Source organism: Astyanax mexicanus, chromosome 3 (genome assembly GCF_023375975.1).
Source record: "Astyanax mexicanus isolate ESR-SI-001 chromosome 3, AstMex3_surface, whole genome shotgun sequence".
Classification (NCBI taxonomy): domain Eukaryota; kingdom Metazoa; phylum Chordata; class Actinopteri; order Characiformes; family Acestrorhamphidae; genus Astyanax; species Astyanax mexicanus.
Window position 1 is genome coordinate 46,646,761 of NC_064410.1, and position 18,181 is coordinate 46,664,941.

Here is an 18,181-nt window from a genome sequence, read left to right on the forward strand (position 1 = left end):
ATACAGTATAAGCCAATCAAAGCATGGCTAAAATATAGTTTTTATATCTTAGTTTATATAAAATGTTATCTTTTGACCACATGAAAATACAGATTTTAACCAAAACATCAAAATATGATGGTGAATAAAAATGTGAGAATGGCATTTGAGCCCAACCAATTAATAACCATATATTAACCATATATAATTATCTGTTCTATTTTAAGCTATTTTATTTATTTACATGAATGAAGAAAAAGAGGTCTTACTAAAGCACATTTTATTGTTTAATTTAAAGCAAAATAGTCTAATTATATTAAATAAAAAAGGGTCAAAAATAACATTACTTACAGCAGTAATAAACACTGTTAAAGGGTTAAGTAATGTCCTAATAATAATAATAATAGGACATTACTTCAATTATACATTTATAATTATTAAGAATTAGGTAACACTTTATTTTAAGGAACACAAGTTAGGCTCTTATTAATGTCCTATTATTTGCGTCATAAAGCCTTAATTCGATATTTGTAAATGTCTATTTATTCACTACGTATTAGGCTTTATTCTGTGTAAGTGTTTTGTGTATTGGTGATTAATTAGGGGTCTATTATGTGGAAATGATCAATAATAACTTTGTTAGTTCTTATAGTGCATAATAAACAGTTATGTTATCACCCTGTTGAGGTTATGTCAAGGTTATGGCTGTCCTAGAGTTTATGAAGTTTAATAAGTCACTTATAATGAGTCACTAATAGACCAAGATGTGCACCATATTCTAAAGTGAGGTTCTCTTCATCACTAATTCAACACTAAAAAGAACTGTTACACAGAATAAAGCCAAATAAGTAGTGAATAAATAATTTACAAATGTCTAATTAAGGCTTTATTAAGCAAATAATAAGACATTTATAAGCGCCTAATTTGTGTTCCTTAAAATAAAGTGTTACCAAGAATTACTACTACTGTCAATTAGTTATGGTATTCTGTCGTAAGTACAGTTAATTAATGTACTCTTCACCGTGATGCTAAAGCTACTTTAATATTTGAGAATTGTGTTTATGCTTAGATTCTTGCGAGAAACCAATTCTGGAACAAGCTACGTTTGTTTTTGGACACTGTTGAGTTGGCACTGAAAAGGCACTGTTGGCTAATGTTGAGCCACAAAGAAAACAGCAACAACAAAAAAAACAGCCACTCAGTACCTGTACTTGTTTTCCTCTCCGTCGATGTAGAAGCGCTCGTACTGAGAGTAGGCCTGGTTTCCCTCCGTATCTTTCAGCTGGACCTGCAGAGTGTAGTCCTGTGATGTGGTGAGCAGGTGAATTACATCATTTCCTATCCAGTGCTCTCCTGAGGGGTCTCCAAATCCCTGCATAATAGATGAACATCCAAGACGTTTCTCTGCCATCTATAGACATCTGCTTCTGCTGTACGAGTTCATTTCCGCACTCAGTCTGGGGAAAGTGCACTGCAGTAAAGTATATTAACATGCGTGCTTTCTGTCTGACTAGCTCAGCATATGAACAACATTTGTCCAGCATTGTTTAAATATTATGGCCGGGCACTCCAACACCTCAGCAGAGATTTTTATCAGTCATCCACGGGAGCCTCCCTATTCCCGCGCTGGAACTGCGGTCAGATATTTATCATTCACTTGTAAAAATATTTTCTTGGAAAATAAATAAAGAGCAAAAAGGAAGAAAAGTGTTTTGCTCTTTGCGGGCTGGTGTGAGCCCGGTATTCCCAGAGTACCCATAGTAATTTATCTACTGAAGTGGGGGAGACAAATTACCACTGTTGCATCATTTAAAAGCCTAATAAGGGTCCATCTAAGGCAGAGCTTGAGGACAGAGCGTCATTATATTATAGGTACATGAAAATGAGCTTTAAACCCAGGTAGGTATCATTAAATCAGAGCTTTATTTCCAGTGGGTTGCGTTTAGCCTCGCCCAGCAGTGAATCACTAACAGCAGACACAGCGCATAAAAGGATAATGGATTCAGCTCCCTCCTCAATGCCTGCTTGCCTTATCGAGTTTACTGAATGTGATTTCTGCAGGATAACTAGGGTCTAAAGCTAGTGCTGAGATCAATGTGTGGACTTCTTTAACCCAGAGGGAGTCAGTGCAGGTGTAAAAACAGCAAGTGACACCAGAGACAGTCCAAACAACCCCCCTTGCAAAAGAGGTCAGAAAAGGTCAGCAGCCCATCAGTACTCTGTGTGAGATATGCCACTATAGGAGCTAGGAGCACTCCTCTACATTCATCTGTCATGGAACTGGACTTTTTTCAAAACTAGTGAGATCAAACAACATTGATAATCTAGTAAAAGATGGTAAAACAAAGGGACATACAAACATTGATCAAGTTATTGCATTAGTGACCAGTTACAGCACTCACTGCTTTGTACTCATTCCAGCCACGGTGGAAATCCACTGAGCCATTAAAGCGATGCTGAAGAACAGTCCAGCCTCCTCCTCTGGTCTTCATGTCACAGTAAACCTAGAGAGACAGAATTGTTGTTCTCGTCATTAAAAATGACAGTTTCCACAAGAAACAGTTTAGAATTATAAATTAAGAGCTATCATACACTGTAAAAAAAAAAAAGCAGCTTCAACGCATAAGATCAAAGCTGCTTTTAAAGTTTAAGTTAAATTAAATACGATTAACCATTTACTTTGACTCACAAATTAATGTCTACATAATACATATTGTTTCAACTTGGCAACCCAAGTTTAAAATACATATAACTTCATAGCATAAGTTACATTCACTTGTTCCAGTAATTTAGCTACTTAGGACAGATTCCTGCATGGTTTTATGAGTCAAATGTGGAGAATGACAATTACTTTTTACACATAAGTAAAACTTATCCCCATCCATGCAGCACATGGCAACTTGCTCTTATAGCCATCAACAGTGAAGCTGACCAGTCAACACCCTTTGCATACAATATAACAGATACACAAAAGAAGGTAGCTTGGGGGGGCACAACTACACACTGATGGTAAGTGAATCGGTGAAGGAGGCACGCCCACTATGCAAATTATTGGTTGCAGAAGCCAATTGGAGAGAAAGCACTCATGACTTATTGCTCAAATAATTTTCAACAATGTAAAAGTTGATACTGTTGGGATTCCTTTTTTTGAGATAACATGTTATTATTTGTCTCTTGAAGGTTACAGTAAAATTCAGTAGGACATAAATAAGGACATCAGTGACTAATTTTGAGGTTTTGAATCATCAACACATGCTACATAAATGCTTGTGCTGGAACTACTAGATGTCCTATTACTACCACAATCATTGTGTTGTCAGTATGTTATTGATATCATAAGGACGCAAAAAAATATTTCCTTGCGTTCCTCGAAACATACAAAAGACATGTACTAATTATCTTAACTTCAATCAGTCTATCACTTGCCATTCCCTTTAAGAGCCATGTGCTCTTAAAGGTGGATTAGTATTTTAATGGCGCAGCGCTTGCAGGTGCAAGGTGAAAATAGGCTGTTTACAGGGTGTAAGATAGCAATGAGTATCATGACACGCCATGGGCAGGGTGTAAGATAGAGCTCTAAGTAATACACATGCCATTCTACACTGACTCCAGTTGAATCAAGATAAATCTTTATAAACCTGTTGCAAAAAAAGGTATACTGTCCTCCCACATGTTTTAAAACTTCTGAAAAGTAAAAAGTGGGAGTTATGACTATGACTACTGCCACTGTTGTATTTTTCTCATCCGCCAAATTTGGTTTTCCCTGACATAACAAGTATTGTGTTTCATAGAGCAAAGTCACTCTCGTGAAGGTTGTTTCAGTCTGTTAACATCCCACAGGAAATCAAATTTACTAAAAGTTCTGTAAGAGAGGTCATGGAATCCTACAAAACAGGGAACATCACATGTCCTAGAAAACCACTGATGTTCCTGCCAGTTACAAAAACAAAAGCCCTGCAATAATGCTATGTTGCAATAATAAAACATGTTAACTGAGTTAATACATGAGAAAATACAGACATTTCTGAGCTTTAAACCTATGAAAATTTGGTTTACTGACCAGCAACAACCTTAAATAAACACTGAAAAGATTGACATTGATTATCTTTATAGATATATGTATATATTGGGCAGCAAGTGAGAAAACAGTTCCTTATGGTAAAGGGTTGAGAGCAGGAAAAATGGGACACTTAGAGTGCCTGACTGACTTGATTAAAGTGGAATCAGCTTCAGTTCCTGGAAGATGAGTTATTTTTGACCCACAACCGCATGTGAATAAAAAACATCCAGTATAATGAGGATGTTCCCAATTTTGAGGTTTAGCATCAGCTCTGAAGCGAAGGGAAAAGGAAGTGCATTTTATTTTCTAATAAAAAAGTGGAATTTAATACATTATCATTCCCTGGCACGGTCAGTGCATTAAACCATGACCCTGCCCTCTGAGCATGCATTTCGAAATCGGAAAACGCTAACCATGCTTTAATGTTTTAAAATATACTGTCTTTAATGTTAGACTCATGTGGTGGAATTTTCCATTCCACTGATGCTTAACAGATTGATTCTCAATGTTCCATATTCAAATTAACTTTGGGTTCACAAGATGAATTTATTCCACCTCAGCTATGGCTTAACCTGTTTTTTGCATAATCCCCTGAGATGCAATGTGTCTGCGCCTGTTCTATCCACCTCCACAGGTTCCAACATGGCAGACGTAACCTTGTGCCAAATCATTTAGCAGTAGCCTGCATTTACCGCTCCAGAGACAACCATGCTGTACCCATAAAGACAAAAAGGAATATAGAAGAAGTGCTACACAAAAGTTTAAGTTTTACATTTATAAGAACTTTTTAACCTATAAGGTAAAAAAGCAGTAAATAGGGCCAATGTTTTACTGTGTGCGATTAACAAGGCCAAAAGCCTTGATAAATGCACTCTTAGTGCTTTCTATAAAACCTTTTTCTTGCTATATACACAGTCCAGTCCAAATATTATGACAGTCTCCTTGTTTCTACACTCACTATGCCTTTTTTTTTAGCTCCACTGACCATATAGAAGCACTTTGTAGTTTTATAATTACAGAATGTAGTCTTGTATCTATTTATCTGCATGTGTTATTATCCTCCTTTCACCCTGTTCATCAATGGTCAGGACTCCACAGGCTAGACCACCATCGAGCAGCTATTATTTGGGTGGTGGGTCATTTTCAGTTCTGCAATGACAGTAGAGTATATTACTGGGTGTTGTGCTGATACCAGTTAGTAGATCAGATTCAGCAGTGCTGCTGGAGTTTATAAACACTGTGTTCACTCACTGTCACCTTTATTGGCTTTATACTGTATTTCTGATTGGTGGACTATTCTTAGTCCAGCAGTGACACTGAGGGGTTTAAAAACTCCAGCAGCACTGCTGTGTCTGATCCACTTGTGCCAGGACAACACACACTATTAACACACCACCACCATGTCAGTGCAGTCACTGCAGTGCTGAGCAAGTCATTTTAGAACTATAAAAGTGATCCTATATAAAAAATAAAAAAAGAAATAGTGTAGAAATAAGGATGTGGTGATATTTATCTAACCTGCAGTATGTGTAAATGCACAGGAACTATTGCTGATAATACAATAATATTATGTAATTAGATCATAAAAGCTTTTTTTTGCATTCCATCTGGCCTTCATTATATATTAATCAGAATTTATAGCAATAAAAAACAGGTAAGAAAAAATGCAATATAAAGATTTCTATACCCGAAACAAACCACCCAGTTTGCAGCTACAGGCAAAGATGGCACAGATTTAAAAGGTGGTAATGCTGTGTCTACTGGCTTACTCATAGCAAAGCTGCTGTAGACCTAAAGTTGGCATGCAGCTACAAACCCTATGCCAAACACCTGGCTGCTATACCCACAGGAAACACAGGGGGAACACAGACAGAACATATAAGAGAATGCAATGAATAAAAAAAAAAAGAATTTATTGCATGTGTTATTTTTTCTACACCACAAAAATGTGTCAGAAATTAGATTTGATGGTAAGATATGATAGCACATTTCATCCAGAAGTGAAGAGTTGAGGACCCCTGGTTCAGAAGGCTTTTTACATCGAGAATCAGACTCGCCTGCATGAGAGCCTGCAGGGGAAAAGCTTCTCCAGCTTCTTATTTTAGCATTCTCATTCCCGGTATGACATTTTCATTCCACCCTTTGCAGAACAGAGCTCTAAACTGCATTATATTAAAACAGTTTGTCCTGCCAGGTTTTTAATGTGGTCGTCGAAAACAATAAAATAATCTAAATGTCAACACTGCCAGTGGAGTGCTTTGTTCCGTAGATAATCAAGATTCATGCCAGCAACTGCTTTAGAGATTGAGCGAAGAATTCAGATTCACTTTCTTGTTTTTTTTTCCAAGGGCTGGAGGTTACACATGAGACCCTTAGTGGGGAAAACAGTTTGTATAATATCTGGATAGATGCATTTCCAAAAGAATAAGAAGCTCTGGAGGAGCATGTCCAATGTCAAGCATCAACAAGTGGCATTTGTGATCAAACACTAGACCTCACTATTGCTTTAATGGCTGATTGAAATCATGATAGTTCATGTCCCATAACTTTTTTTTTTCTAAATTTTCTCCCATTTTCTCCCAATGTACACCACTTATTACCCAACCCACTCATTAGAACTCCCCCTATTACTACTAGTGATGCCTCAACACCAGGAGGGTGAAGACGAGCAAATGCCTCCTTCGACACATGTGAAGTCAGACACCGCCTCTTTTTAAACTGCTGCTGATGTAGCATTGTAAAGTAGCATCACAGCGCACTTGGAGAAAAGCACAGCTCACAGATGCCTTGTGCTGATTGACATCACCCTTTGGAGTGATGTGAGCGCCATCTACCCACCAGAGAGAGCAAGGCCAATTGTGCTCTCTCGGGGCTCCGGTAGCCGATGGCAAGCTACATAAACAGGATTCAAACTGGCAATCTCCTGATCATAGTGGCACATAACTTTTGCCATGTCCCTTGTAAGCTAAGGATGTTGTGTTCTGATCTGTGGCATATGTGTGTGGGACGTCTTGTACTGAATGTGGATGTAATTCCTGATAGATTTACTTCATTGTTCGCACAGACAATTCCAGCCAGATGCTGCTGGTCACCATCATTTCATATTTGCTGCCCACTGTAGATGATACTGTGGATGACAATGGCTTCTATTACATTTTTTCCAATACACACATGATGCTGTGGACCTAGCTGGTTTCTCATGCTTTACATTTCATTGTCATGAACACGCTAGACAGTATTCAACCTTACTCCCAAGATAACATCTCACAATTTATACAGGTGTGGGTGCGTGTAATGCACTCCCTGAGGTGACACTTTATGATCGGTTAACATACAGCTATTTCATGATGTTTAGCGTTTTGATGTTTTATGCTAACATGCCTCAATCCTACCTTAATTGCCTGTGTGCTGTTGGCGAGATGAATGCTGTATATTCCATTCTCTGTAATGCCCGACTTGTATATGTCGGCACAGTCTCTAAAGCTTTCCGTCTTCTCTTTGGAGGGAATGGCGATATCTGGCAGGGAAAGAATGGAAGCATCAGGTTCTGAAATAAAACATGGGATTTTACACCGTTAACTAAAAAAGACACGTTAAGTGATGTAACAACTTCCTATAATCCTGGGTTGATTGAAGCAACAGCCTATAATCCTTAAACAAAGCCTCCTGTCCCGTACTCCCTCAGTCAGGTTTACCAGGTTTACCATAAACACACTCACGCTTTCCAGACAGCTTCATGCATGCTTGTGAGAGTTTGGCACTAACCGTTGCAGTGAGTGACCGTGGCCAGTAGCCGCTGTACGGTGTCTGAGAGAGCAGCTTGCTGGCGCAGGAGCAGAGTGCTGTTTCGGGTGGAGCTGGCCAGCTGTCCCTCGAGCAGGGTGACCAGGCGGCTCTGCCTGTCCAGCAGCCCCTGCAGCTGCTGTTTCTCCTGCTGGATGGCCTGAAGCTCCTGGCTGTGTCTGGTCTCCATCGCAGCAAAGCGCTGCTCCAGGTAACTGCAGTGCAAAAGAGACTGGCATCATTTCCTGTAACCTCAGAGAGACTATCTACATTTGTAACATCAGCAGAAAAAAAATATAATATATATTTTTACTATATATACTATATACTATATATATATATATAAGTCAAGTGGCTTTTATTGTCATTACATCTGAGTACAGGTACACAGTGTAATGAAATTACATTCCTCTGGAACCATGGTGCAACATGGAACAACAATACAATAGACAACATGAAGCACAAAAGTGTAACATAGAACTATAACACTACAATAAATACAACGGATGAGAGAGTTTAACAGACAGAACAGTGCAGTACTGATACGATACAATTAAATGTTTTAGTGAGGATAAGGTGCCGAAATATGTAACATACTGTAACATATAGAACATACATGATCACAGTAGTTACTGAGGTAGAGTCTATAGTATATATTGATATATACTGCAACAGATAGATTTCAGATATATGACAAATACTAGAAGATCCAAGATGTATTTGTCACGTATATGACATAATTAAAATTGAAATTAATTATTTTAGAAGAGGGCACATATTATTTAGCTATATATCAATATACAAACATAATATACAACTGTAACAGAAATATTCAATAGTGTAATTTAAATTTGCTGCCGTTATACAAAAACCTTGTATTATTAAAACGTTAACTTTACTGAAGTGTGAGCTTTCAATGAAAGTCAATGTAAATAGATTTTATTGCAAGTCATTTTTAAGCATTTTCATTGGCCCATTAACTATGAAATGTCGACACAACATAAACAATTACGGCTTATATAAATAAATGTTAAAACAGCAGAAATCGACATATCTCACATATATTACATATATGCACTATAAACAATATTTACTTATATGTTAACTATAACAACTATTTAAAATTACAAGCCATCAAACCAAGCTGAACTGCTTGACTTTTTGCACCAGCAGTTGCATAAAGTTATCCAAAAGCAGTGTGTAAGACTGGTGGAGGAGAACATGACAAGATGCAAAATGTTGATTTCTAAAGTCTTAAACTCTGAAATTAATATAATATATAATACAATAATATAATATATAATATAATATAATGAATATAAACTTGTTTTCTTTGCATTATTTGAGGTCTGAAAGTTCTGCATCTTTTTGTTATTTCAGCCATTTCACATTTTCGGCAAATAAATGCTCTAAATGACAATATTTTTGTTTGGAATTTAGGAGAAATGTTGTCCATAGTTTATAGAATAAAACAACAATGTTAATTTTACTCAAACATACAAAGCAAAATCAGAGAAACTGATTCAAAAACTGAAGTGGTCCGGATCTGTATATGAAAAAAAAAACATGTCCAGTCCTTAATAATATATGTGCATATATTGCCGTAGGACAGATTTTAGCATGGATGCAGACATTCATCGTATTTAAAGAATATTACAGCAAACCAAATCATCAGAATCACTCTCTGAGGTGTTTACTGCATACTGCTGAGCATCATGTAAAGTCATTTTCAGGCAGGGAATTCTCCTTTCTGGGAAAAGAGCTAAAAAGCTGTTGACTAACTTAAGTAGCAGCCCTTGGGCAGTGGATACACTCTGGCAGCAAATGTTTATGCAAATAATTCTAAAGAGCACTTACATAAATGCATACATGCCTTTAAACTAGGCTGTATTTACATAATGCATTGGTCCAGAGATGAGACATTGCGAAAATTATAAGAGTTTTATACCAACTGTTTTTTTCTGTCATTTATTTTTTCGTAGGTACAGGGAAAAGCACTGGAATTAGTGATCATGCTAAATGATAGTACAACACACATAGAGATAGCGTTTAGGCTGAAAAACGCTGGCGTATTCCTTTAACACGGCGTGAAGATGACTATAATTATTTGCTCGTTCACCTCTCAGTGCCGTGAATAAACCTCTCAGACAGAGTTACTGCACTGAGTGGCTGCTAGAGCTAAACTTCTCACAAACACCTGGCCAGTCCCAGAATTCACAGATGGCGCCGGTGGCTGGCCCTCTCCATCAAACGCAATAGCAACACTCTGACAATCTGTGTGGGTTTGCAACACATTGTGCTGCAAATGAAGACAATAAATCCTATCAGCCTGATCTTTATGACTCTTGCTAACGATTTCGTGGCAGTTAATTATTGAAACAATCCAGTCACATGGATTGAACAAGACACTTTTGGCACTTGGAGAAACATCATCCCCTAATTCCTTCTCCCGACTTGCTGTGCTCATGCTACCAGCAGGCCTCATGCTTAAGGACATTCAGGAGCATAAGGTGATGTTACATCAATCAAGCTTTAACATTTTACAATCCAACTTGGGCATGATTACAGCTTATTCTTTGATTCTTTGCATATTTGTTTAACCCTTGTGTGGTGTTCATATTTTTGTTACTCATTTACTTTGTTACTTGTATTTAATTTAGCAAAATTAGCAATTTTACATTAAAATGCTTTACACATGCTTGCTTCACCTAAATTGCAAGCAATATAAACAGCTTACATGGCTAATATTTGCCCTTTACCTTTGTTATGTTACATTTATTTCAAAAAGTGCTACTCTTTTTTTTTATTAGTTTTTTAATAAAATGTAAAAGAAAATGAATTAAACTCAAGATATGAGTAGAAAATTTGTTTAGTTTCAAATTTACAAATGAAGCGATGTTTATTAGCCCTTGGCGAAAATGTGTTTTGATATATGTTTTTCACAAAAAATGAGCCAATCCCAATGAGTTTGAGTTAGAAAAAATATTTTTTTAGTATCATTTGATGAAAAATGAAAACGGGTCCCACAGACCCGAACACCACACAAGAGTTAAACTCATTCAAACCTGGTTACTGATTCACATATGAGAAGAATATCAGTATAAATAACTGAGATTCAATTCAATTTAATTAAATTTTATTTATAATATTAATTTTATTTACAACAAAAGTTGTCACAAAGCAGCTTTAGAGAGAAAAACAGGTCCACACCTAAGCAGCACCACAGAGATGCCAATAATTGTGGTGACAACAGTGATAAGGAAAATCTTCCTTACATTAAGATGAAGAAACTTTAGGAGAACCCAAGACTCAGGTCAATACCCAGGGTAGGACTGGGTACTGTTTTAAATTTTTATATATATATATATATATATATATATATATTTTTTTTTTTTTTTTTTTTCAATACTTTAAATTCGGTACCATATTTTTTTCAGAGTATTCACCTACATATCAATTAAAACTGGACTAACATAATTGCAGGTTATTTTTACGGCTCATTTTACCAGAAAATAAAAGCCTTGGAATCTTTATTGACGTAGCAGTGTGCACTCTGGGAAAAATTACTTGACAAGGCACATTTGGATGGGACTAAAATAACCAGTGATGACCAGTAATAATGACTTTAACCCACCTCCCTGTAAAAATTATAATCCTGTCAGAATAAGGCTTTAGTCAGACTGCAATCTGATTAATGTGTGGAATGGAATATGCAAGTCTGCACATTACATGGCAACCGTTGTTTATCTGCTCATCCTTTTTGTGTGCTATGCTGAAGATGATTGCTGTTTGAAAAAATAATTTGCTATTGTTATTCCACAATTATCTTTCTCACAAACCACATGGAGGGATGAATGCGTTAAAGTGTTCACACTGCTAGAACAAGTGTCTCAAATGTATCTCAGATAACCTCCTGAAGTGGTTTAAGTGAGCTTTGTATGTGGTTTAAATGTATCTGTTTCAAATGCGTCTTGGTTGTGTTTCCACTTGCACTTTTAAGTGGCCTGTCCTTATCCTGATATAAACATGAACCTTGAGTGACCAAGTGTAAACAGGGTCTTTGACACATTTTTAAGAGACTTTTAAAGAAGGTCACTGGGTTTAAACTCAGAGCAAACTAATAATAAACACGGTTTACAGATTTTATTGGGGGTTTTGCCACACAGTTTAGGTCTTGTTTAATAGTGTGCTTTGGATTAAAACACTTTGTATAAACATAAACACACTCATAAAAAAAAACCTTGTTCCCAGTGACTTTGCAGTAAAAAGAGAAGCTCATATTTTTAACTTCTATAAGCCTATACAAAACATTTATATTAATACTATTTTAAATAGTGTAAAGTTAGCTATAATTCTTTTAAATGAATGTATTTTTCCTTACACAGTTATTTACTAATTCCTCGTAACAGGATTAATATCTGTCATGCCGCACACAATGATAAAGCCTCTTGGTTTATTTGTAGAACCTGATGAAGTTAGGATCGATGGCAGAGTAAAAGCATGTCCAGATGTGGAACAGGTGGTGTGTGGTCTATTTTTCTAGGCACATTTCGTTTGGGAGATGGAATGATAAACAACTGAGAAGAACAGTAAAAACAAGCACTCCTCTTACTCTTCTAGCGCCCTGTCTTCTATCCTTTGACCCCTCTTCTGACTCCCCCAGCATGAAGAGTCCCACCCTCTCCATGTCCAGTTGATCTCTAACCATAGTTAATTACCCAACATGCTCCATACATGATGTATGTTAATGCACTCGCTGCAGTGTGGAGCAGAACATGCTTTCATCAGCACATGTAGGACACTCCATAATATAAATATAACATGCCAGAGCTTCTGGGTCCTAACGAAACCTGAAGTTTTAAACATTATTTTTTTATACATTAACCATACTATATGTAAAAAGGTTTAGAAGGACCAAAACTAACTTCAAAGATTCTGCTTGATCTAAAGTTTTTCTGTTATTTCTGTTTGAACTGCAACATCTTAATCAGTCCTTTTTCATCTAATTCTTTAGTTATGAACAAAAAATATAAAATGATTTAACACTATTTGGTGAATTTAAAATGAAAGCTAATATGCTTTATTGTACAGTACCAATGAAAATTTTGGACACACCTTTTCATTAAATTTTTAATTTTTTTATTACTTTCCTACATTGTAAATTAATACTGAAGTCATCCAGACTATGGAGGAACACATAATAAATCATGTAGTAACTTAAAAGTGATAAAACAAAATATTTAAATGTGCTCTTATCTGGGGTACTGTTAATGTAAGATTCTGTGGCTGGTAACTCTGAGGCTGATGAACTTATCCTGTGAAACAGAGGTAACTCGGTCCTGATGAGAGCCAGCTTCATAATAACGTTTATAGTCTTTGCGGCTGCACTTAGTTTTAAAGTTATTGAAATGTTTCGGATTGACTGACCTTCATTTATATATTTTTTTCGTTATTTAGTTGAGTAGTTCTTGCTATAATATGGATTACAACATTACTCAAATAGAGCTATTCACTGTATACCAACTCTATCTCTTCACAACTTTACAACTGATGCTCTAAGAAAAAAATTAAAGAGTTTTAACTCTAGAAAATTTCAGCACAGCTGACTTCCAGGTGACTTTACCTCATAAAATGCTGAGATGTGCAAAGCTTTGACTGGTACTGTATCCTACTATATCTGTGTCAGCAGTGGGTGTAATTTATAGAAATTAAATACACTGAAATTTAGACATATCTGTATATCTGGGTTATATTTGGGTAGTATATCTGGGTAGAAATTGCTGATATGAACCTTAGTTCCACATTACATTCACCAATAGATTCAAGATTCAAGATTTGTATTGTTACATCACAGAGTACAGGTGTACATTTGAGTGAAAAACTTGGGTGCAGGTCCCCACTAGTGTGCAGAGAACAATATATACAACAAGTAGAATAATAAAATTAAATAAAATTTAAAAAAATATATTCGTACACACCTAGAAAATATATAATAAGAGCACATTCTCCAGCAAAGCCTGTGACAGTACATGATATGTTCAAGTTCAATGGACAGCATACAACCAGTGAAACTGTTGCATCTCATCTGATGTGTGTGGGCTTTACCTGTTTTTGTCATTAAGGCGAGAGACCTCCTGGGTCTGCTGCAGGAGCTGCTTCTCTAGGCGGGTGGTGGAAAGTGAAAACTCCAACAGCTGGATCTCCAGACGGCTCGTCTGGTTCAGCACCTACAAACACAGGCAGGTTATGACCAACTGAAAGAGAATTAACTCGAGAATCAACTGCTTTTTTTGTTGTGGTTCAAATACTTCCGAGACACTGCATTTGGACAGTATTTGTAGATTATCTTATGAAATATTACTAACAGATGTTGCTTTTTCTTCTTTATTCTTTCTAATAATGCAAAAGCCTTGATGATTGACCAAAGAATAGGATTTAAAAGGTCTTTTAAAAGCTTTTTATATGTTTATTGTCTTATCAGGTGGCTTGTGTTTTAGCAGAGTGATCGTTTTACTAGGGGTAAATGCCCAGCTCTTTGTGTTTTAACAGCTAGACAAATATAATAAACAAAAGCTCATGAGACAAAATCAGCTAAATATTTTTTCAGGCAGTACAGAGTGTGGGGTGGACTGCTGACAAAGAGATAGCGAAAATACAACAGAGGTAGAAAACATAACAGTGTGAAATAATCCAATTTGGACAGGCTGAGTGGTACGTCTGTTTTAGTTGGGCAGCTTTTGCACCTTTTTTGTCTGTCACCCAACACCACTCAGCATGTCCACCCCCTACCTAGTGCTGCGATAGATGGTGAAAAATAAATTCCTATTTGGGACAACCTGCTCACAGCAGATGTTATTAAAATTTTATATATATATATATTTTTTTATTTTAACCTGACTTGAATAAACTCTTACAGTACACGTATCGTTAAAAAATAGTTGCACCCAGAAAAAAAATCAACCAACAGAAATAAAACTGGGTGGGTAGTTGTGCCAGAATGTCATGGAGTAGCTCAGAATAGCAGTGGTTCTGCTTGCACTGAAGCACTGTGGTCAGCTACATCACCCAAAATTACATTAATAAGGTTCTGCAACCCGTGGCCCTACTTTTTCTGAACACAAACTGGTGATGGGGGGGGGGGGGGGGTGGCAGTATGGGAGATACGTTTTAAAATCATGTGGGGTGGGATACGTTTCAAAATCATCGGGGGGGTGGGGTGGGCTGAGATTCGTTTTAAAAATCATCAGCGGAGGGGGGGAGGGTTGCAGATTTAAAGGGGGCAGTTTTAAAATCATCAGTGGATGTGGATACGTTTTAAAATCATCAGCAGGGGGTGGGGGGGTTGGACACGTTTTAAAATCATCAGCGGGTGGGCGGTGGTAGTCCTGTCATTACTAGCCCACCCGGCTCCGCAAAACCAGCAAGCTGATTGGCTGTTTCTCCTGAGAGATAATGTATTTGGGGCTTTCATTTGGCGCCCTTAGGCTGCATACCCCATTTTTGCGACACTGCCAACAGGACAATGCTCATTTACATAATGCTGATTCACACAAACACTATGCTAAAGCCAACCTCATTCCTAACAGAAAATGTGTGGGATGTTATTGGATGCTGTAAGCTCTTTATATCTTCTGCTAAATCTGTAGGATCTGCGTAAGAATATTCAATCTGCACGTGATGGACATATGATCTCAGGACACCATTAGGAACATCTGGAATGTTGCATACACATGCGTTACAACACAATACTTCTGTATGTGTAGCTCCAAAAATATGACCAAGAGTTGCCCATATCTTGCATATAATTTTTTTTATTATTATTTACTGTTCCTGGTAACTGGTAATCTTTACCTTCCTTATTCAGGCATAGCATTGCAATCTGACACCTCCTTCTGGGTGCAACTATTTTCGCTATTTTTTTTTGGTGATGATGAGTATATTTACTGAAAGCTCATTTCATTCAAATTACGAATCCAACTGTTTACTGTCTGAGATAAACGAGATTTAGATGATGTGACCAGTGTACCAGAGCTCGTTGTAATGCACTGGCAGTTATGTTATATGAATCACACAAAAAACATCTCCTAATGTGTGACTGTCGTGTCTCATGTGCCGGCAGATGCCGTCGGTCCCGTCTCATCTGCCGCACCTGTGTCTCCACATCTGTCAGCTTGCGCGTGTGTTCTGCTGACTGGCTGAGGAGATTGGTTCCTATCTCCAGCATGGTGGCCGTCTGCGTGTGAATGACATTCCTCTGCATCTCCACCATCTCCGAGCGCACGTTCCTCTGGATGTAGTTCTCCAGCTGTGAACATGACAAGGGACACATCAGTGAGCTCAGACCACCGTCTCAGTCCAAATACACATCTGCCTTTACAGTAGGATGAGCCAAATACTTTTTTAGCAAGTGCACTGATTTAAAACCCTTGGACGACAAATATATTTTAAAGACACCATCAATACATGTCAATGCAGTACATTTTAACTGCTATGTTCTGACATTAACATGCTTTCTTAGCTTGTTAGATTAAGCCAATTAAGTCGTCCATAGGATTAATAGTTTCCTTAAACAATCCACAAATGTACCTCTTTAAAAACAATTCACAAACGTAAATAATACAGTAATTTAAATTAAAAAAAAATATTTGAAACATATTTGACAGCATTTAAGCAGTCTAAAACACTCATAAAAACATAATGTAATAAAAAAACCTACTACGTTTACCTTAGTTTAAATGATACAAATAAAATATATTACATAACAGATTTTGTAAAAAGTAAGTAAATGCCAGTTATCATAATAATTTCTTTTTTTTATCATTGCCAGGAGCGTGGGAACCAATTAAAATGTTCTTTGTCAGATATTCAGACCCAATCTAGATCCAAATATAAAAGTGACTCAAATCTGATTTTAAAATCAGATCTGTGTCAGAATGAACAAAAACATTGAGAACATTATGAAATTGAAAACGCATTGCAATGCACATGAGAAGTATGTATTGGTGCAAAACCATATATGTGTCATATGAGTCATATATGTGTAAAACCATGTAATTATACTGTACTGTGTCAATCTAGATGTTTTTTATGTTTTTTTCACTTTCAGTTCCGGGTCTCTTTCAGCTTGTCCAGAAAAGCAAGTGTAAAGCACTTTGTTTGATGTGTGGCTTAAAGCTTGAATTTACATATCCAGACTACAAAAGAAGCCCAAGAGCAAAAAATACCAATATAATAACCATAATGCAGCTTTAAACACACTGACAGAACACACTGACATTTTAAAAAGGTCTCTATTCAGGTCTCTATGTATGTAGTGATAAAGTTGTAATCACTGAATCACTTCCCTGTTTTCTGAAAATTATAATATGACATAATATTTTTTGCATGCATACTTTTAAAATCAAGTGAGTGCTCCAAGAAGTGAAGTTTTAGGAAGAAGTTAGATGTCCTCAGAATGAAGCTTTTGGAACACATAGACAGTCCTGGAACATAAACGTATGTAGGGAATTAAGCATTAGGACATGGCAACTACTGAACTATCCATCTTGCTGTCTGAACTTGGCTTCCCCTTGGACTAATGGACAGTCTAATACAGTATACACTCATTTGAGGGCTGGAGGGAACACTAACATTTCATCATCCTTCTCCATGGTGTTCTTCTGTAACCAAACAACAGCTGCACTTTAAGGGAATGGTGTAGAATAAGCTATGATTTCCTGAAGTGCTGAAAAGTCCACATGTGAGTCCTGGATAAGATTTGTGAATGTTTTATCTGATTTAAGGCATTCTATGTGTCACATGTGGAAATCAAAAAGAGTGACTTTTAACCTTTAGGCAAGCTGTGAAAACCTTTGGATTAATGTGGCCTTTTTCAGACTGTGGCTATTGGAAGACAAACACATTTCCAAATGACCAAGTAATGCTGAACATGTCTGGATCCTTTACTTTAATATTTCTCCAGTGAAACATTGTTTTCTAGTGTTTTAACTGGCATTGTAGCCAGTTTTGCAGTAAGCAAACGATGTACTCTGACACAGGAAATCACTATTTATTCCTTTTTTAACTGACAGTCATTTCTATTTTGGTATTTAGTGATATTTCTAGCGGGAATGTGTAGTTGCACTAAGCATACTAAAAAGTACTTTTAAAACATGCATTGTGGTGCAGCCTTCTTTCAAAGCGGATGAATCTGGTGATGTAGCCAAATTCAGTTCTAAGTATGTTTCTTCATTTTAATGAGAAAAAGAGGCATACATGAGCTAATGAAGACTGGGTTTGCAGTTCTGATGTCTCCATGTTTCCAGTAACTCTTGTATCTGTTTCATTAGCAGTGTTGCAGTTGCTCTTATAACCAGAAAA

General features: G+C 36.8%; 1 protein-coding gene across 2 annotated transcripts in view; it reads right to left on the reverse strand.

The window, feature by feature from the left end:
- angpt2b (angiopoietin 2b) overlaps window positions 1–18,181 on the reverse strand; it is a 33,063-nt gene that overhangs the window by 7,856 nt on the left and 7,026 nt on the right. The window contains exons 2-7 of one of the 2 annotated variants that reach the window (XM_022683201.2): window positions 15,972–16,127; window positions 13,928–14,049; window positions 7,805–8,037; window positions 7,432–7,586; window positions 2,382–2,483; window positions 1,185–1,351 (exon numbers count right to left, since the gene is read on the reverse strand). In XM_022683201.2, the coding sequence (XP_022538922.2) occupies window positions 1,185–1,351; window positions 2,382–2,483; window positions 7,432–7,586; window positions 7,805–8,037; window positions 13,928–14,049; window positions 15,972–16,127 (935 nt within the window). The remainder of the gene's footprint in view (window positions 1–1,184; window positions 1,352–2,381; window positions 2,484–7,431; window positions 7,587–7,804; window positions 8,038–13,927; window positions 14,050–15,971; window positions 16,128–18,181) is intronic. The other variant, XM_022683202.2, reaches the window with a different exon arrangement.